Source organism: Eriocheir sinensis, chromosome 37 (genome assembly GCF_024679095.1).
Source record: "Eriocheir sinensis breed Jianghai 21 chromosome 37, ASM2467909v1, whole genome shotgun sequence".
NCBI lineage: Eukaryota > Metazoa > Arthropoda > Malacostraca > Decapoda > Varunidae > Eriocheir > Eriocheir sinensis.
This window is the reverse complement of record NC_066545.1, coordinates 15903049-15922825: the sequence shown is the minus strand read 5'-3', so window position 1 is coordinate 15922825 and position 19777 is coordinate 15903049. Positions and strand designations below refer to the sequence as shown.

General features: G+C 46.4%; 1 protein-coding gene and 2 long non-coding RNA genes across 3 annotated transcripts in view; 1 reads left to right on the top strand and 2 right to left on the bottom strand.

Annotated features, from left to right (window-relative positions):
- The window catches only part of LOC127008470 (uncharacterized), a 31282-nt gene that overhangs the window by 2534 nt on the left and 8971 nt on the right, over positions 1 to 19777 (top strand). The window contains exons 3-26 of the mRNA XM_050880616.1: positions 1251 to 1368; positions 2138 to 2221; positions 2965 to 3193; positions 3527 to 3605; positions 3840 to 4010; positions 4415 to 4513; positions 4991 to 5152; positions 6361 to 6513; positions 6655 to 6768; positions 7398 to 7516; positions 7971 to 8079; positions 8507 to 8672; positions 8940 to 9046; positions 9718 to 9841; positions 10410 to 10559; positions 11220 to 11359; positions 11953 to 12018; positions 15274 to 15444; positions 16162 to 16377; positions 16749 to 16869; positions 17175 to 17261; positions 18413 to 18641; positions 19168 to 19252; positions 19542 to 19712. Coding sequence (XP_050736573.1) covers positions 1251 to 1368; positions 2138 to 2221; positions 2965 to 3193; positions 3527 to 3605; positions 3840 to 4010; positions 4415 to 4513; positions 4991 to 5152; positions 6361 to 6513; positions 6655 to 6768; positions 7398 to 7516; positions 7971 to 8079; positions 8507 to 8672; positions 8940 to 9046; positions 9718 to 9841; positions 10410 to 10559; positions 11220 to 11359; positions 11953 to 12018; positions 15274 to 15444; positions 16162 to 16377; positions 16749 to 16869; positions 17175 to 17261; positions 18413 to 18641; positions 19168 to 19252; positions 19542 to 19712 — 3270 coding nt within the window. The remainder of the gene's footprint in view (positions 1 to 1250; positions 1369 to 2137; positions 2222 to 2964; positions 3194 to 3526; positions 3606 to 3839; positions 4011 to 4414; positions 4514 to 4990; positions 5153 to 6360; positions 6514 to 6654; positions 6769 to 7397; positions 7517 to 7970; positions 8080 to 8506; positions 8673 to 8939; positions 9047 to 9717; positions 9842 to 10409; positions 10560 to 11219; positions 11360 to 11952; positions 12019 to 15273; positions 15445 to 16161; positions 16378 to 16748; positions 16870 to 17174; positions 17262 to 18412; positions 18642 to 19167; positions 19253 to 19541; positions 19713 to 19777) is intronic.
- LOC127008388 (uncharacterized) lies at positions 9250 to 9710 on the bottom strand. Its single transcript, XR_007761067.1, has 2 exons — positions 9571 to 9710; positions 9250 to 9530 (listed from the first exon to the last, which is right to left on the bottom strand). It is a non-coding gene; the product is annotated as an uncharacterized LOC127008388 (long non-coding RNA).
- On the bottom strand, positions 14645 to 15255 carry LOC127008387 (uncharacterized). The gene is made up of 2 exons (XR_007761066.1): positions 14945 to 15255; positions 14645 to 14899 (listed from the first exon to the last, which is right to left on the bottom strand). It is a non-coding gene; the product is annotated as an uncharacterized LOC127008387 (long non-coding RNA).

Here is a 19777-nt window from a genome sequence, read left to right as displayed (position 1 = left end):
TCGTAGGAGTTGTGGGGATTTCCAATAGTAGTTTTTTGACCCTGGTGTTAGTTTGACCCTCCTTCTGAACCGTAAACCTAAGGAAACACTCATTAGAACCCGACTGACCCCCTCTTTAACCTTTAGAAATTGTTAATGTGAGAAGCGAAAGTGTTTTATAAGACGGTTTCATTTCTCACATCAGCTATTTCTAAAGGTCAAAGAGGGGATCAATCGGGTTCTAATGAGTGTTTCTTTAGATTCACGGTACAGAGGAAGGGTCAGACTACCACCAGGGTCATAAAACTACTCCTGGAAATGTCCGAAACTCCTATGAAAGCCTTGTCAAATATCTGTTCTTGGACGACAAAATGTTTAGTAAAACGCCCCGATATCGTCACCCTCATAAAATAATCGCATAAGTAATTCGAAGGTGACAAATTATAGAGGATAGGAGACAGGGAAGGAGCTGTGTTACCAAACTGTCGAACTTAGCCTCTCATATTTTCCGATTTCCGACCCCAAAAGTGTCTCCTCCACTCCAACAACAATTATTTATAGTTATCGTTGAAAGGTTTATTTATTAGTGTCTTTTTGCTATAGTTAAGTGTTTAAAAAGGGTACATACAATGGTGGATACGATAATTTGACAACGCTGGTACGAAGGAGTGCTAGCCAGTCTGTATAAGCTCTCACGCATTGAATAGGGCGATTAGGACAGGTACGGAGTGCTCGCTAATCTGTACGCATGGTTCTAATCGGTACTCCACGCACTGAATAGGGCGATTAGGACAGGTGAGGAATGCTCGCTAATCTGTACGCACGGTTCTAATCGGTACTCCTCGTTGGATAAAGGTACTTGGTGACTCCATATGAAAGACGGGAAAGGCTGAAGAAGATGAAGAAGAAGGAAAAGAAGAAGAAGAAGAAGAAGAAGAAGAAGAAGAAGAAAATAAGGAAAAGAAGGAAAAGAAAAAGAAGACGGAAAAGAAGAAGGAAAAGAAGGAAAAGAGGAAAAAGAAGGAAAATAAGAAGGAAAAGAAGAAGAAGAAGGAGGAAAATAAATCCTTTCTAACCTAATCTAACCTAAGTGACCATGATTTCGACGCTACTTCATTTCCTAGCCCCAATCTAACCTAACCTAACCTGACCTAACCTAACCTAACCTAACCTAGCCTAACCTAACCTAGCCTAACAAAGTGACCACGAATTTGATAAAACTCCATTTCCAAACCCCTAAATACCCTTCTAATGGCTTTCTCGTGTTGCAGGAAGGGATGGAAAACTGTCAACACGGCGCCAGCATCAACCTGACCTCCTTCTGTGACCCCATCTACCTGCAGAACCCCCAAAACGAGGTCCTGTTGGAGCGAGACGATGACCTGACAAGTGGGTGATTGGGTAGGATTGGGGGGAGGGTTGGAAGGGGTGGGGGAAGGGAGGAGGAGGAGGAGGAGGAGGAGGAGGAGGAGGAAGGGTTCAGGTTATGGGAGGGGCCGAGGGAAAGGGGTAAGGGAAGGGGAAGGAAAGGGGGTGGGAGATGAGGGAAAGGATGGAGGAGGTGAGGGAAGGAAGGAAAAGGGGGGGAGAGGAGGAGGAGAGGAAGGGGATGGAGGGATGGAGGAAAGATGAAGAAATGGGGAAGGAAATGAAGGAAAGGGACGAAAGGAATGAAGGAATGGGAGAAGGAGATGAGGGAAAGGATGAAGGAGGTTAGGGAAGGAAGGAAAATGGATGAAGGAAGAGGGGGAGGGGGATGATGATGAGGGAAAGAGAAGGGGGAATGTAAGAAAGGGATGAAGGAAGGGGGGGAGGGGGATGAGGAAGAGGAGGGAAAGAGAAGGAGGAATGGAGGAAAGGGATGAAGGAAGAGGGAGAAGGGGGATGAGGAAGAGGAGGGAAAGAGAAGGAGGAATGGAGGAAAGGGAAGAAGGAAGGGGGGGAGGGGGATGATGAAGGAAGGGAGGAAAAAGGAAGGAGGAAGGGATAAAAGAAGAGCAAAAAAAAGATGATAGGTAAAGACGACGAAAGTGATTACCATTACCAGCATCACTATCATTATCATCATTACCCTCATCATCATTAATATTATCATTATTATTACTCCCCCTACACCCCGACCCTAATTCACCGCTGCCCTTTCTTTCGTCCTGTTAAGTGAGGGAGAGGAAACAGAAAGCAAACCCCAACGAGGAAATCATTCAGCTCAAGCCGCAGAGAATCAAGCTTCGTCTCAGGAAAGGTTAGTGAAAATCCACCTCTGTCATGTTTTCTTCTTTTCCTTCTTTTTTTTACAGCAAAGAGGATAAGTTAAAGGCATAAACAAACCGATAAACAAACAACACACACACCCACACACACACACACACACACACACACACACACACACACACACACACACACACACACACACGCACGCACTTCTTTTCCTTCTCTCTCTCTCTTTTTTTTTACAGCAAAGGATGTATTTTGAAGGGATAAACAAACAGACAAACAAACAAACAACCCCCCCCCCTACACACACTGTCACGGGCTGTCCTTAACTAACACTATTAATATATTCATCTCTCTTCCTTTTTTGTCTATTTTAATTTACTCAGTTTCTTTTTTCTTTTACTTCTCCTGTTTTCTCTCTATTCAACCTTCTATCTTATCCTCCTTCCTCTCAGTTTCCTTTTCTTTCTCCTTATCTATTTTTATATTTATCTTCTTCATCTTTATCTTTCATTCACTGTCATTTTCTCAAGCTACCACCAGGGTCATAAAACTACACCGCTGGAAATGCCCCAAACTCCCACGAAAGCCTTGTCAAACATATGTGCTTGGGCCCTAAAACATTTAAGAAAACGACCCCATGTATTTGTCTAATCATCAATTATTTATCTACCCATTGCTTAGGTGAGGCTCAAAACCCCCAAAACCTATTAAGTTGGCCACGATCTTCTATTCTTCGGCTCTGTATCCAACTATCTGTCTTTCGCTCAGGTGAGGCCCAGAACATAAGCATCACGTACCGTCGAGCTAACGCCTACCCCGTGGACCTTTACTACCTAATGGACCTCTCGAACTCAATGAGAGACGATAAGGACAACTTGGTGGCTGTGAGCGACGTCCTGGCTCAGACGCTCTACAACCTCACCGACCAATACATGATCGGCTTCGGGTCCTTCGTGGATAAAGTGATGATGCCTTACGCGGATACGGCGTCGGGGAAGTATGTATTTAGTGTGTGTGTGTGTGTGTGTGTGTGTGTGTGTGTGTGTGTGTGTGTGTGTGTGTGTGTGTGTGTGTGTGTGTGTGTGTGTGTGTGAGGGAAGAGTGGAGGGACGGGGTGGAGGAAGGTGTCAGTCTGGGGTGGTGGGGGTCGTGGTTTGGTACAGGAAGTAGTAGTAGTAGTAGTAGTAGTAGTAGTAGTAGTAGTAGTAGTAGTAGTAGTAGCAGTGGACATGAATGGTATATGGTGATGGTGTTGGAAGTGGTGTTTTTGTACTTGTTGGTGGTGGTAATGGTGGTGGTGTTACAGTTGTTGTTGTTGTTGTTGTTTCAGGACCCCGTGTTTTGGCTGCGCCCCGACTTACTCCTTCAGGAACGACATGAAGTTAAACAATAAACCGGAAGACTTTAAGGTAAGACTCCTCCTCCTCCTCCTCCTCCTCTTTTTTCTCCTCTTCCTCCTTCTCATAGTCCTTTTCCTCCTACTCCTCTTCTTCCTCTTCTTAATCCTTCATATACTCGTTTTTTCCTCCTCCTCCATCTCCAGCTCCTCCTTCCCATACTCCTCCTCCTCCTCTTCCACCACCCCCACTCCCATCACCACAAGCTCCCACTAACCCAGCCTTCCTTCCTTTCCCACCCCGCAGCAAGGCGTGAAAGCAGCCCAGATCTCCGGGAACCTCGACTCTCCGGAGGGCGGGTTCGATGCTCTGATGCAGGCGATGGTGTGCAAGAGTGAGATTGGCTGGAGGGACGTAGCCAGGCGCATCCTTGTCTTCTCCACCGATGCCTCGTTCCACCAAGCAGGAGATGGACGGGTGAGTTAAGCAGTTGGAGAGAAGGAATAGGAGGAAGGGAAGATGGGGAAGGGACAGTGAAAGAGGAAAGGGATAGGAAGAATAGGCAAGGAAGGGAAGGGAAAGGATAGGGATAAATGGGTAAGAGGGAAGGGAAGGGGATAGGAAGAATAGGCAAGGAAGGGAAGGGAAGGGGATAGGGATAAATGGAGAAGAGGGAAGAGAAGGGGAAAGGAAGAATAGGCAAGGAAGGGAAGGGAAGGGGCTCTAGTAACTCATCACCATCATCACCATCACCACCACAACCACCACAAATATCACCTTAATTAATCAACCTAATTTAATCTTTTTCCTCCTTCCCCCTTGTCCTTATCCTTTTCATCCTCGTCCTCCTCCTCCTCCTCCTGGTTCTCCTCCTATTTCAGCTGGCGGGTGTCGTGGTACCCAATGATGAAACCTGTCACCTGAACGAACATGGAGAGTACACAGACTACGACAAATATGATTACCCTTCCATCGGCCAGGTAAGTCCCAGGTGTATTCCTACTTCTCCTCTTCCTCCTCCTCCTCCTCATATTACTACTACTACTACTACTACTACTACTACTACTACTGTTACTACTACTACTACTACTGTCATCATCGTTTTCAGTCATTTCTGGGCCACTGCAGAACGAAGGACTTTCCGACTATCCCACCGCTGCCACCAATGTATTAATTTCCATGGCTCTTCTCTCACACTATCACTACTACCACTTCCCCCCCCCCCCCACTGCTCTCCTCTCCCCCACCTATAACCAACCTCACTACACGTCCTACAGTTTATCAAGATCGTAAAGGAGAGGGGCAGAACAAAGAACATTCCGACTATCCCATCGCTGCCACCAGTGTATTCATTCCCATGCCTCTTCTTTCATACTATCACCACCACTAACTCCCCTCTACCACCACTACTCTTCCCGCCCTCCCCAACGCTAACCAACCTCACCACACATCCTCAGATCATCAAGGTCTCGGAGGAAAGGGGCATCAACGTTATCTTCGCCGTTCTGTCCAATCCGAAGCTGTATAAGGATCTCTCCGAACAAAGCGAAACCTTCAGCTACGGCCTACTGAGCCAGGGCTCCTCCAACGTGGTGGACCTCATCAAGGAGCAGTACGAGGTGAACAATGAGAGATAGGTCAAGGGAAGGTGCAGGAGAGGGGGAGAAGAGGTAAAGAGAAGGTTATGGGAGGAGGAGAGGTGAAGGGAAGTTTTAGGGAAAGGGGAGAGAAAGGTAAAGGGATTAATAGGGCTTTCATGGGTGTTTTTCCCGTGCATGGTGTAGAAGTTGTGGAAAACCATGACTAGGACCACGAAACCGTCCATGAAAATCCCAGCAACTTCAACGAGAGGCTTAACAAAGAGGGGAACTGAGGTGCAGAGACGTTTAAAAATGGGGGTCAATATCTATGTAAAGCTATGTAAAATGCGGGTTTCAATATCTATGTAAAGCTATGTAAAATGCGGGTTTCAATATCTATGTAAAGCTATGTAAAATGCGGGTTTCAATATCTATGTAAAGCTATGTAAAATGCGGGTTTCAATATCTATGTAAAGCTATGTAAAATGCGGGTTTCAATATCTATGTAAAGCTATGTAAAATGCGGGTTTCAATATCTATGCAAAGCTATGTAAAATGCGGGTTTCAATATCTATGTAAAGCTATGTAAAATGCGGGTTTCAATATCTATGTAAAGTTATGTAAAATGTGGGTCAATATCAGTGTAAAGCTATGTAAGATGTGGGTCAATATCAGTGTAAGGCTATGTAAAATGTGGGTCAATATCAGTGTAAAGTTATGTAAAATGTGGGTCAATATCTATGTAAAGCTATGTAAAATGCGGGTTTCAATATCTATGTAAAGTTATGTAAAATGTGGGTCAATATCAGTGTAAAGCTATGTAAGATGTGGGTCAATATCAGTGTAAGGCTATGTAAAATGTGGGTCAATATCAGTGTAAAGTTATGTAAAATGTGGGTCAATATCTATGTAAAGCTATGTAAAATGTGGGTCAATATCAGTGTAAGGCTATGTAAAATGTGGGTCAATATCAGTGTAAAGTTATGTAAAATGTGGGTCAATATCTATGTAAAGCTATGTAAAATGTGGGTCAATATCTATGTAAAGCTATGTAAAATGTGGGTCAATATCAGTGTAAGGCTATGTAAAATGTGGGTCAATATCAGTGTAAAGTTATGTAAAATGTGGGTCAATATCTATGTAAAGCTATGTAAAATGTGGGTCAATATCTATGTAAAGCTATGTAAAATGTGGGTCAATATCTATGTAAATCTATGTAAAATCTCTCTTTCTCTCTCGCGGCTCAGAGCATCTCGAGCGAGGTGATTCTGACTGACAACAGCACCGACGACGTGACCATCGCCTACAGCTCGGCGTGCAAGGGCAGCGAAATCACGAAGACCAACAAGTGCGACAACATCAAGGAGAACAACGAGGTCACCTTCACGCTCGAGGTCACGGTAAGAACGCCCTCAGTCACCCTCCTTCGTCCCTTCGTCAAAAACTGGTGTCTTGCCTTCTCTTCTCCCCCGTTGTACCGCAGGCGAATTTTATTTATAGTAGCGCCGCGATGTATGACTCTCGCTGTATCGCTCTTCCAGGCCAACAGATGCCCGGCGAACGGCAAGGGATCGATCGTGGAGGTGAAGACGCTGGAGGACAAAGTGATCCTGGACATCGAGTTCCTCTGCTCCTGTGACTGTCCTCCTGCCGATGTGAGTGTCCGTGTGTGTCTGTGGTGAGGTACTGAAGTCCATATTCTTAAACCTATCGGGTTCCCATGACGACCAATTTCCAAGGCTAAAGAGAAGCTTAACCGGGTTTTCATGGGTGATTTTCCCGTTCATGGTGCAGCAGTCTTGTAAAACTATCACCAGAATCACAAAGCAGTCCACGAAAATCCCAGCAGCAACTTTTACGAAAGTGTTTTTAAATAGTCGAATTGAGAGACCGATACCTTTAAGAATACGGGTTTTAGCTACATCAATAAGCTAATAGGGGAGACTAGTAGAGAGTGGAGCAGGTCAGGTCACCATCCACCCAAAATTGACCTCTCTTTTGGCCTCTCATTCTTTTGTCTTTTGTCGGAGAAGCATCGAGGGGGATTTTTTGTTAATGTCTTTGTATTTTGCCCTCGAACTGCCTCCCTCGCCGTCATAAAACCTTTCCCACTATCCCACCGCTGCCACCAGTGTATTAGTTTCCACGGCTCTCTCATACCAACACCACCACTCCCCCCCTCCCCCCCACACCACCATTACTCTTCCCACCCTCCCCAACGCTAACCACCCTCACATACCACCACTGCTACATACGTATTCTCGCTCCTCTTCCACCCTCACAGGCCGACAAATCAAAATGCAACGATCACGGTCAGATAGTGTGCGGAGTCTGTGCCTGTGACTATGGATACTACGGGGACAAGTGCCAGTGTGGGGGTGACGGCGACTCCGGTGGATTCAGGTGGGTGTTAGGTCAGGTTAGGTTAGGTTAGGTTAGTCCACGTTGACTTTGTGGTATAGTTAGGCAGAGGGAGGATAGATACGTGGAGTGAGGAAAGAATGTAAAGAAGAAAGAAGGGAGAGAGGGAAAAAGAGAACGATGAAAGAAGGGGGAGAGGACAGAAGGGATAGAGAGAAGAAAAGAAAGGAAGGAAAAATAAGGATCCCCCTTCCTTCCCTTCCCTTCCTTCCCTTCCCATCCTTCCTTCCCTTCCCATCCTTCCTTCCCTCCCATCCTTAATTCCCCTTCCTTCCCTTCCCATTCTCCACCCCACTTCCTTCCCTTCATACCCCTTCCTCCCCGCCCCATCCTTCATCCCCCTTCCTTCCCTTCCCATCCTTTATCCCCCTTCCTTCCCCTACACTATGTCCTCGTCCATTCCCTTATCTCTCATTCCTTCCACTTCCTTTGCCAGCGGCGGGAACGAGGACCTGGACAAGAGGTGCTTTGCCAGCGAGGAGGAGACCAGGCCTTGCTCGGGGCGGGGTCGCTGCTCCTGTGGGACTTGTCTGTGTAAAGAGGAGGTTAGTGAAGCCGACCTGTGTACCGCCTCTCCCTCTTACCTTCCTCCTCCTTACCTCACAGCAACAGCAAAGGAGACGGCTCAAGGGCAATAAAAAAAAAGGGCAGAGAAAAAAAAGTCCGCTAAGAAAATGCCCGCTAGAAAAAAAGCCCTTGTTACCTTCCTTTCTCCTTTACTTTCCTTCCCTCTTTACCTTCCTTCCCCACCCCATCCCTTACCTTTCTTCCTTACCTTCCTCCCTTGCCTTGCCTTCCTTCCCCCTTTCCCGTCTCACTCCTTACCTATCTCCACCTCTTAGCCTCCCTCCTTACCTTCCTCCCCCTTTACCTTTCCATCCTACCCGTCCACCTGAAAGCCTCGTCTGTTAATGCTAATGATAAAGATGATGATGATAATGATGATGATGGTGATGGTATTCGATCCCGCAGTACGTGAGCGGTCAGTTCTGTGAGTGCAACAAACGCAAGTGCTCGCTGGGAACGGGTCAGGACTGCTCCGGCCACGGGGTGTGTGATTGTGACACGTGCAAGTGCGACCCAGGCTTCAAGGGCGCCCACTGCCAGTGTCGTGACGATTTGGCGTGCATAGAAAAAGGTAAGGAGGAGGAGGAGGAGGAGGAGGAAGGACTGTGAAAGGGAGGAAGAGGGGGAAGATGATGGAAGGTACATAAGGAAAAGAGGGAGGAAAGAGAGGAGAGAAGGAAAACAAAAAAAGTAAAAAAGATGAGAAAGGAAGAAAGTGAGATAATGAGTGAGTGAGAGTGGTTGAGTGAGTGCGTGAGTGAGTGAGGGTGTGATTCCAGCAGAGCGTGTGAGCTAGTGCGTGAGTGCGTGGGCAGCCTCATGACTCGCTCCTTTCCAGGGTCTGACAAGGTGTGTTCCGGCCATGGCACGTGTGAGTGTGGCAAATGTAGGTGTGACACGCAGGGGAACGAAACCTACACCGGGAGATTCTGCGAGGACTGCCTGGTGAGTGCCCCTGTACACACACACACACACACACACACACACACACACACACACACACACACACACACACACTTCCCTCCTCTCTCCTTCTGAAAATCTTAGGAAACGACATCCAGCTTGCACATAAAACACTAAAGGAAAGAATTACAGAAAAAAAAGATGATTCACTGTGTTTTATGGTTGAAATTTGACGCACACACACACACACACACACACACACACACACACACACACACACACACACACACACACACACTTCCCTCCTCTCCCCTTCTGAAAGTCTTAGGAAACGACATCCAGCTTGCACATAAAACACTAAAGGAAAGAAATATACGCAGAAAAAAAAAAAAATTCACCGTGTTTTATGGTTGAAATTTGACACACACACTCACAAACACTGGACACACATATACGGGTAGACGCAGAACACAGACACAGGATACAGGTACAGGGACAAACGCAGGACACATAACACTGAACACACCTACAGGACACAGACGCAGGACACATAACACTGAACACACCTACAGGACACAGACACAGGATACAGGTACAGGCACAGACGCAGGACACAGAACACTGAACACACCTACAAAACACAGCCACAGAGAGACAGCCACAGACATACAACACACCCAGAAGTCTGATCTCGTCCCCGTGTTGCCTTTCAGCGGTGCGGGACGGGGAAGTGCAGCCAGTTTAAGGATTGTGTTCAGTGTATCCATTTCGGCAACGGCCCCCGCCAGCACGACTGTAACACCTGCATGAAGTCCGAGGCCGTGGATAGTCTGAACGGTGAGCGAAGGAGAGTTTTAGGGTCGTATTACATATATCTCCGTTTTTCGCCTGTCTGTATGTGTCTATCTGTGTTTCTCTTTCCCATTTTTCTCCTTCTCTTTCTTACTATCTGTTATTGTATGTTTTTTTTTGCCTGTCTGTCATCTCTACCTCCTGTTCTGTCTCTATCAATCTGTCTGTCTCAATTTATATCTGTGTATCTCTTGTTCTCGTCATTACAAGACATATCGCCGCCCAAGAACACATATTTGACAAGGCTTTCGTAGGAGTGGTGGGCATTTCCAGTAGCAGTTTTATGACCCTGGTGGTAGTGTTAGTCTTCTTCTGTACCGTGAACCTGAAGAAACACTCATTAGAACCCGACTGACCCCCTCTTTGACCTTTAGCGGCGGAGAGTTTTTCCTCTTGTAACCTTCTTGACGCCTATTTTTCTTCTTCCTTTGTAATGCCGGGGAGAATGGGGGGAGTGAGACAACAGGGGGGGGGGGGGGGCATTACAGCTTATCCCTCCTCCTCCTCCTCCTCCTCCTCCTCCTCCTCGATGCTCACCCTTCACCTCTTCCAGACCAAGTGTACAAGGGCGCCAGGCTGTGCACGGTCGAGGACGAGGATGGGTGCTATGTCAACTTCACGTACCGCTACCTCGAGAGAGAGAGCCGAGACGAGGTGTTTGTGCAGACTGAAAGGCAGTGTCCGGAGCCGCCCCCCATCCTGCGTAAGTATCTGTGAAAACGTAAACAAACTATCGCACTCAACAAACTATCGCACTCAACAAACTATCGCACTCAACAAACTATCGTACTCAACAAACTATCGCACTCAACAAACTATCGCACTCAACAAACTATCGCACTCAACAAACTATCGCACTCAACAAACTATCGTACTCATAACATCGTATTTTTCCGTTTTCACACTCATTATCTCACTTTCTTCCTTTCTCATCTTCGTTGTCTCTTTTTATACTTTTTTTGTTTTCCTTCTTTCTCCTCATCTTCTCCTTCCATCATCTTCCCCCTGTTCCTCCCTTTCACAGTCCTTCCTCCTCCTCCTCCATAAACAACAACAAAAAAAATTCAATAATCAACGACTTTTAACACCTACATCAATGGAATGCCGTTATTTGCTTCTCTCTGATGGTACAAGAGTCGGGTAGGACACGTAGTAATGAGTTTAATCTTGCAGACTAATGTTTTTATGTTCTTATGTTCTCGCCCTGTCCTTCCCGTCCCTCGCCCATTCCTCACATACACTCCCCTTTATCCCCCCTCTTCCCCCCCAATCCCACGCACCCTGCCTCACCCCCATCGCCTCAACCTTCCCTCCCTCCTCGTCTCCCTCCCCGCCTCACCCCACACATCAACTCTCTCCTCAGCTATCGTTTTTGGCGTCATCGGGACCATTGTGGCGGTGGGGCTCATCACGCTGCTTATATGGAAGATCCTCACACACATTCACGACCAGCGGGAATATGCGAAGTTCGAGAAGGAAAGCCAAAACGCGAAATTCAATGCGGTGAGTGACAGGAAGGGAAAGGAAGGGGAAAGAGGGAAAGGTTGGGAAGGAGAGGGAAAGAGAAGAAGGGATGGGAGAAGAGAGAGAAAGGGATGGAAAGGAACAGGAGGGAAGGGAAGGGGAGAGAGAGGGAAAGATAAGAAGGGAGGGGAGGAGAGAGAGAAAGGGATGGAAAGGAACAGGAGGGAAGGGGAAGGAGGCGAGGGAGAGAGGGGAAGGTAGGGGAGGAGAGAAAGGAGGAGAAGGAAGAGAGGGAAAGGTAGGGAAGAGAGAAAAAGGGAGGAGAGGGAGAAGGAAAAAGTGAGGGGAGGGAGAGAGGGAAAGGTAAGGGAGGAAAGAGAAAGGAAGGGGAGGGAAAGAGAAGAAGGAAGGGGAGGAGAGAGAGAGAGAGAGAGAGAGAGAGAGAGAGAGAGAGAGAGAGAGAGAGAGAGAGAGAGAGAGAGAGAGAGATGGAAAGGAACAGGAGGGAACGGATGGGGGGGAGGGAGGGAGTAAGGGGATTTTTGTTTAGTCTACGTTCCCTCACGCCCACATCCCGTTTTCCTTTTGTTTATCCCTCACGCTCACACCCCGTTTTCTTCTCCCTTCGGCAGGAGGAGAACCCGCTGTACAAGAGTGCGGCCACCACTGTGCAGAACCCAGTATTCGACCAGCAGCAAGCCATCTAGCACACACACACACACACACACACACACACACACACACGTCAATCTTTCTTGCCATTGGTCGGGGCGAGGTCGGGGCAGGTCGGGGAGATGTTGCAAGGTCATTACTTTATTATTATTATCATTATTCCCAGGTTAGTATTAGTTGACCTGCTTACCTGTGATCGAGCCTTAATTACGCAGGTCACCAAGGTATGATAATTGCTAGAGTGGTACCTTTGTTTTCTTTGCCCATGTCTGTGTCTTATTCTCCCTGTTTCTTGCTTTCTCGGGTGATGCAATAAAACTGGACCTGATGAGTACGATAGTATGAGGTTTTTTTTTTTTTTTTACGTCAGAGGAGTACGAGAATCTATATAGTAACACTGGGTAGGTATCCTCAGACGCTAACATCAATTAATTCCAAAGGCGAAAAAGGAAATCAGCCGAGTTCTAATGAGTGTTCTTTTAGGGGAAGGGGAGAGAGAGAGAGGGAGAGAGAGAGAGAGAGAGAGAGAGAGAGAGAGAGAGAGAGAGAGAGAGAGAGAGAGAGAGAGAGAGAGAGAGAGAGAGAAAGGAAGAGAGGGGAGGAGGGTCAAATTATCACCAGGGTTGTGTTGTTGTTGTTATTATTTTCATTATCTTTTTTTTATCTTCGAGTAATTTTATCTTCCCTATGTAATGAGTGAGCCAATAATAAAGTGATTTTAGTATTGTTACCCTTGTTTTTTTTCGTTCTGTTTTCTAATATGGTCTCTCTCTCTCTCTCTCTCTCTCTCTCTCTCTCTCTCTCTCTCTCACTCTCTCTCTCTCTCTCTCTCTCTCTCTTTCTCTACTTGTTCTGTATAGAGGAGAAAGGAGAAGAGGGGAGAGAGAGAGAGAGAGAAAGAGAGAGAGAGAGAGAGAGAGAGAGAGAGAGAGAGAGAGAGAGAGAGAGAGAGAGAGAGAGAGAGAGAGAGAGAGAGAGAGAGAGAGAGAGAGAGAGAGAGAGAGAGAGAGAGAGAAAGGGAAGAGGAGGAGGGTAGAGAAGGCTTGTGGGAGTGTCTGTGGAAACTCAAACAAATTATCGTACTCATAACAACGTATTTTCCGTTTTCTAACCCATAAACCAAAAAAAACATCAATAATTAACGACTTTTAACACTTACATCAATGGATTAGCGTTATTTGTGTGGATACGATAGTTATGGTGGTCTGGAACTGATGAATACGATATTTTTTATGAGTACGAGAATCTATGTAGCAACACCGGGTCGCGCTTCCGCCGCTCATATCAATTATTACTAAAGACCAAAACGGATATCAGTCGGGTTCTAATGAGTGTTTCTTTATGTTCATGGGTACAGAAGAAGGGCCAGACTACCACCGGGGTCATAAAACTACCCCTGGAAATGCCCCAAACTCCTAGGAAAACCATGTCCAAGTTTGTGTTCTTGGGCGCCTAAGTGCTGAAGATCCGGTCACTCCCTCACATCAACTATTTCCAAAGACCAAAAAGGATATCAGTCGGGTTCTAGAGAGTGTTTCTTTATGTTCATGGGTACAGAAGAAGGGCCAAACTACCACCGGGGTCATACAACTACCCCTGGAAATGCACCAAACTCCTAGGATCACCGTGTCATAGTATGTGTGTTCTTGGACGCCTAAGTGCTTAAGGTCCGGTCATTCACTGGCCAGCAGCTCAGTCTGTCGTAAGAAGTGTCGGTGAGGGGACGTCGCTGCAGCCTCTTCCCGTGTCAGAGTGTGTGTGTCTGTGTGTCTGTGTGTCTGTTGTGGTGCTGTGGCGCTGTAAGACCTTCCTCTCGTGTGCCTGAAGGTAAGCTGTGTGTGTGTGTGTGTGTGTGTGTGTGTGTGTGTGTGTGTGTGTGTGTGTGTGTGTGTGTGTGTGTGGAGGGGTCAGCTGATTCTAGGAGAGGGTGCCAGACTTATCTATCTATCTATCTATCTATCTATCTATCAAGGCCTAATCAATCTAAGATGGTCCCAGTATTTGATGATTGTCTGTTTATCTATCTGTCTATCTGTTTATCTGCTTATTTATTTATTTGTTCATTTATCTATCTATCTATCTATCTATCTATCTATCTATCTTTCTGTCTGCCTGCCTATCTGTCTATCTATCTATCCGCGTCTGTCTCTATCTCTCTATATATTTATCTATCTATTCTATCTATTGTTCCTTTTTTGTTGATTTTCTTTTCTTTTTTTTGCTCGAAGTTGTTGTTGTTGTTGTTGTTGTTGTTGTTGTTGTTGTTGTTGAATGTGATAAATGTGCATAACGGAAAGTAGGAAAACGAAGGCGAAGAGGAGGAGGAGGAGGAGGAGGAGGAGGAGCAGGAGGAGCAGGAGGAGGAGGAGGAGGAGGAGGAGGAAAAGATAATATTCTTCAGTAATCTTCAACAGCTCCGTCACGCCACGTTTCTTAACTCCTCCTCCTCCTCCTCCCTCCTCTTCCTCCTCCTCCTCCTCCTCCTCCTCCTCCTCCTCCTCCTCCTCCTCAGGCCTACCACATTACCCTGAGTCCATTTGTTCACGCACACACACACACACACACACACACACACACACACACACACACACACACACATTTTCCTACTTTGTATATTTTGAATTAATCGAGAGAGAGAGAGAGAGAGAGAGAGAGAGAGAGAGAGAGAGAGAGAGAGAGAGAGAGAGAGAGAGAGAGAGAGAGAGAGAGAGAGAGAGAGAGAGAGAGAGAGAGAGAGAGAGAGCGTTTCTTCACCGGATGGAGTTGAGATAATGAAGGGTACACATCCTGGGTGATATATTGCGTCAACACCATCATCACCACCACCACCTTCATCACCACCACCTTCATCACCATCACCTTCATCACCACCATCACCTTCATCACCACCACCTCCATCACCATCACCTTCATCACCATCACCTTCATCACCACCACCTTCATCACCATCACCTTCATCACCACCATCACCTTCATCACCATCACCACCATCATCACTTTTTTTTTTCTTCCTATCTACATAATGGAAGAGTTACCCAATATCTTTATGCTCTCATCTCTTTTGCTAGTAAGTTGAGAAAGAAAATAACAACAACAACAACAACAACAACAACAACAACAACAACAACAACAACAACAACAACCGAGGAATTAATACCTCCACCACCATCATCATCACCAGCACCGTCCCCCCCCCCCACCCCCACACACACATATATACAAAGAAAACTAACCGAACCCAAATCAATCTGTCTGTCTGTCTCTCTCTCAACAGGTGTTAAGGTGTGGCCGGAATGAGGGTGGCGGCGGCGGCGGCGGTGTTGTTGGTGGTGGTGGTGGTGGCTGCGGGCGGGGTGTGGGCACAGGAGGAGGCGGAGGACGATTGTGAGGCCCAGGGACGGTGCAGTGATTGTATGCAGACTCCGGAGTGTGTGTGGTGCATCAATCCTAAGGTGAGGTCAATTAAGGTAAGGTAAGACAGGGAGAGTTAGGGCTTTTTTTAAGATTTCTAAGACTATTTAAAATTTGAATTGGATGAGGGCAAATAGGGTACTGGGATTCATTTCAAGGATCGCAAGCAACAGAAGCGCCGAAGTCATCCTCAAGCTATATTCAACATAAGTTAGACCTCATCTCGATTATGCGCACGGTTATGAATTGTATCAGGCAAATAGGGTACTGGGATTCATATCAAGGAGCGTAAGCAACAGAAGCGCGGAAGTCATCCTCAAGCTATATTCAACATTAGTCAGACCTCATCTCGATTACGCAGTGCAGTTTTGAGTCGGATCAGGGCAAATAGAGTAATGAGATTCATTTCTATTAAGAAGTGCAATCAACAGAACGCCGAAGTCATCCTCAAGCTATGCTCAACATTAGTGTGACCTCGATCAAGCAGTTCAGTTCTGGTCCCCCTTACTATAGAATGGGTATCTCTCGATTATGAGGATGGTTTTGAATTGGATCAGGGTAAATTGGGTACTGGGATTCATTTCAGTTAAGGAGCGCAAGTAACAGAACGCCGAAGTCATCCTCAAGCTATACTCAGCATTAGTGAAACCTCGATTAAACAGTTCATTTCTGGTCCTCTTACTAAACAATGGATATCAAACTGTTAGAATCGGTACAGAGGAGGAAGACACTCACTATGACTGTCTCTCGTGCTACAGCTGGACATGAAGAACTGCCAGAACGAGGTCAGCATCAACATGACCTCGTTCTGTGACCCCGATGACCTCGAGGATCCCCAAAACAGCGTGGCCGAGGGGGGAGACCATATGACGGGCGGATTGTGTGCACGGGCGGACGAGAAGGAATGTAAGGCCCAGGGACAGTGTAGCGATTGTATCCAGACGCCGGGGTGTGTGTGGTGCATCAATCCTAAGGTAAGGCTAATTAAGGTAAGGTAAGGTAAGGTAAGGTAAGGTATGAAGAGTGTGTGTAGTTTGAATCATTCCTAAGGTAAGGTAAGGTAAGGTAAGGAAGGGTAGGTAAGGTAAGGTAAGGTAAGGTAAGGTAAGGTAAGGAAGGGTAGGTAAGGTAAGGCATGTTGACCTCCTTCATGTACTCTTCCTATTATTATTATTATTATTATTATTATTATTATTATTATTATTATTATTATTATTATTACAAAAACAGACTGACAGACAAACAGACAGACAGGAGGAGATTCAGACACACACACACACACACACACACACACACACACACACACACACACACACACACACACTAATGCTGTCTCGTGCTGCAGGTGGACATGGAGAACTGTCAGCTCGGGGTCAGCATCACCGACCCGACCTCGTTTTGTGACCCCGCTGACCTCCATGACCCAAAGAACAACGTGACAGTGGTGGAGGACGAGGAACTGACAGGTACGATACAGGTAGACGGGAGGGGAAGGGGAAGGGGAGGGAAGGGGGGGAGGGGGGAGGGGTACTTACTATCATCACTATCATTACCAGCATCATCATCACTCTCCTAACCATATCAATTACCTATCTACTCTCTCCCTTACATTATCACTCCCCCCCTTCCACCACCACTCCCCACGAACCATACTCTTCCTCCTTTCCCTCAATCATACGCCCTCCCCGACCCGATCCCCTTCTGTTCCACTAACTTATCATGCATACTTTTTCTTTTTTTCTTCCCTGTCCCTGCGTGTCCTCAACCGAAGTGAAAGGCGCGGGAGATGCAGCCAGCGAGCAGCCTCAAAACATCATCCAGCTCAAGCCTCAGAGATTTAAGCTGAGCCTCAAGAAAGGTTGGTTGAGATCACTTCTGTCACGGCCAGCCTGTTCGTCCTTCCTTCCTTCCTTCCTTCCTTCCTTCCTTCCTTTATATTACGTTCATCTGTCCTCATTGGTTTCTTTCGTTCTTTCTTTCCTTTTCCTGGTTTCGATTTTTTCTCCTTTTTTTTCTTTGTGTCTGTTTTTCTATCTGTATAACTCTCCTTCTCTTCTCCTTCCTTCCTTCCTTCCCTCCTTTATCTTACGTTCATCTGTTCTCATTGGTTTCTTTCGTTCTTTCTTTCCTTTTCCTGGTTTCGATTTTTTCTCCTTTTTTTCTTTGTCTGTTTTTCTATCTGTATAACTCTCCTTCTCTTCTCCTTCCTTCCTTCCTTCCCTCCTTTATATTACGTTCATCTCTCCTCATTGGTTTCTTTCGTTCTTTCTTTCCTTTTCCTGGTTTCGATTTTTTCTCCTTTTTTTCTTTGTCTGTTTTTCTATCTGTATAACTCTCCTTCTCTTCTCCTTCCTTCCTTCCTTCCCTCCTTTATATTACCTTCTTCTTTCCTCATTGGTTTCTTTCGTTCTTTCTTTCCTTTTCCTGGTTTCGATTTTTTCTCCTTTTTTTCTTTGTGTCTGTTTTTCTATCTGTATAACTCTCCTTCTCTTCTCCTTCCTTCCTTCCTTCCTTTATCTTACGTTTGTCTTTCCTCATTCTTTGCTGTTGCTTTCTTGCTTTCTTTCCTCTTTCTGTTTTCGATTTTTCTTCTTCTTTCTTCCTGTCCGTCTGTTTTTCTATCTGTTTAACTCTTTTCCTCTTTTTTTCTCTTCCTCGTTTTTTCTTTCTGTCACGTTCCTCTTTCCCTTCCTTCCCTTTCTCCATCCCTCCCTTCCTTCTCTATCTACCTTTCTACCGATCTCTGGATATTATTGAGTCTACCTTCCCTTCGTCCACGTTCTCTTCTTTCTCTCTATCTATCTACCCATGTCTCTATATCAACCAATCTCTGTTAATTTATAAGTGTTTTCCTTTCTATCTACTTATGTCTCTATATCAACCAATCTCCGTTATTTTATGAGTACCTTCCCTTCCCTCTATCCACCTATGTCTCTATATCAACCAATCTCCGTTAATTTATGAGTATCTTCCCTTCCCTCACGCCCTCTTCCTCCCCGCCCATTTCAGGAGTGCCACAAAACATAACGATCAAATTCCGCCGAGCTCTCGCCTACCCCGTGGACCTGTACTACCTCATGGACCTCTCCCAGTCCATGAAAGACGACAAGGAGCAGCTGGCGAATGTTAGCCAGGTCCTGACGGAGACGCTGGGCCGACTCACCGACCAGTACACAATCGGCTTCGGCTCGTTCGTGGATAAAGTGATGATGCCTTACACGGATACGTCAACCCTGAAGTATGTGTTTCGTGTGTGTGTGTGTGTGTGTGTGTGTGTGTGTGTGTGTGTGTGTGTGTGTGTGTGTGTGTGTGTGTGTGTGTGTGTGTGTTGGTGTATCTTTTTTTACAGTAAAGAAAGCAGGGGAAGAAATGGAGGGAGAGTAAGGGAAGGGGGAAGGGGGTGGAAGGGATAGAAGGGAAGGGGAGGAAATGGAAGGAGAGGGGAGGTAAGGGAAGGGAAGGGGGTGGAAGGGATGGAAGGGAAGGGGAGGAAATGGAAGGAGAGGGGAGGTAAGGGAAGGTAAGGGGGTGGAAGGGATGGAAGGGAAGGGGAGGAAATGGAAGGAGAGGGGAGGTAAGGGAAGGTAAGGGGGTGGAAGGGATAGAAGGGAAGGGGAGGAAATGGAAGGAGAGGGGAGGTAAGGGAAGGTAAAGGGGTGGAAGGGATGGAGGGAAAGGGGAGGAAATGGAAGAAGAGGGAAGGGAAGGGAAGGTAAGGTGAGTTATTGTTGTTGTTTTTGTTGTCACTGTTGTTGTTGTTTCAGGTTAGCCAATCCGTGCGACAATTGCTCCAAGCCTTACTCTTTCCGAAACGACATGAAACTGACGAGGAACAGCGAAACATTTAAGGTGAGGAGGTGCCTGAGTGTGCGTGCGTGTGTACGTGTGTGTGTGTGTGTGTGTGTGTGTGTGTGTGTTATCATCATCATTGTTACCACCATTAGCTTCCTCTTTTCTTTTTCTATTTCTTTTCATTTCTACAATTTTCACTTGTGTTTATTCCTTCTTCTTCCTCCTCCTCCTCTTCCTTATCCTTCAATGCCTTCCCATTCTCCTATTCCTCTACTTCTACTACCATCACCACCATCACCACCACACAACAAAACCGCCCTCTAACCATTCAATCCCATTCTTTCAGGCCGGAGTACAGAATGCCAGTATCTCAGGGAATCTGGACACTCCTGAAGGGGGGCTCGATGCTCTGATGCAGGCGATGGTGTGCAAGGAAGAGATCGGCTGGAGGGACCGGGCCAGACGCATCCTAGTCTTCTCCACCGATGACAAGTTCCACGTAGCAGGAGATGGGCGCGTAAGTTTGCCTTTTCCCCTTTTCCTCACTTCTCTTTCAACCTATTGCCACCTCCTTTCCTGTCT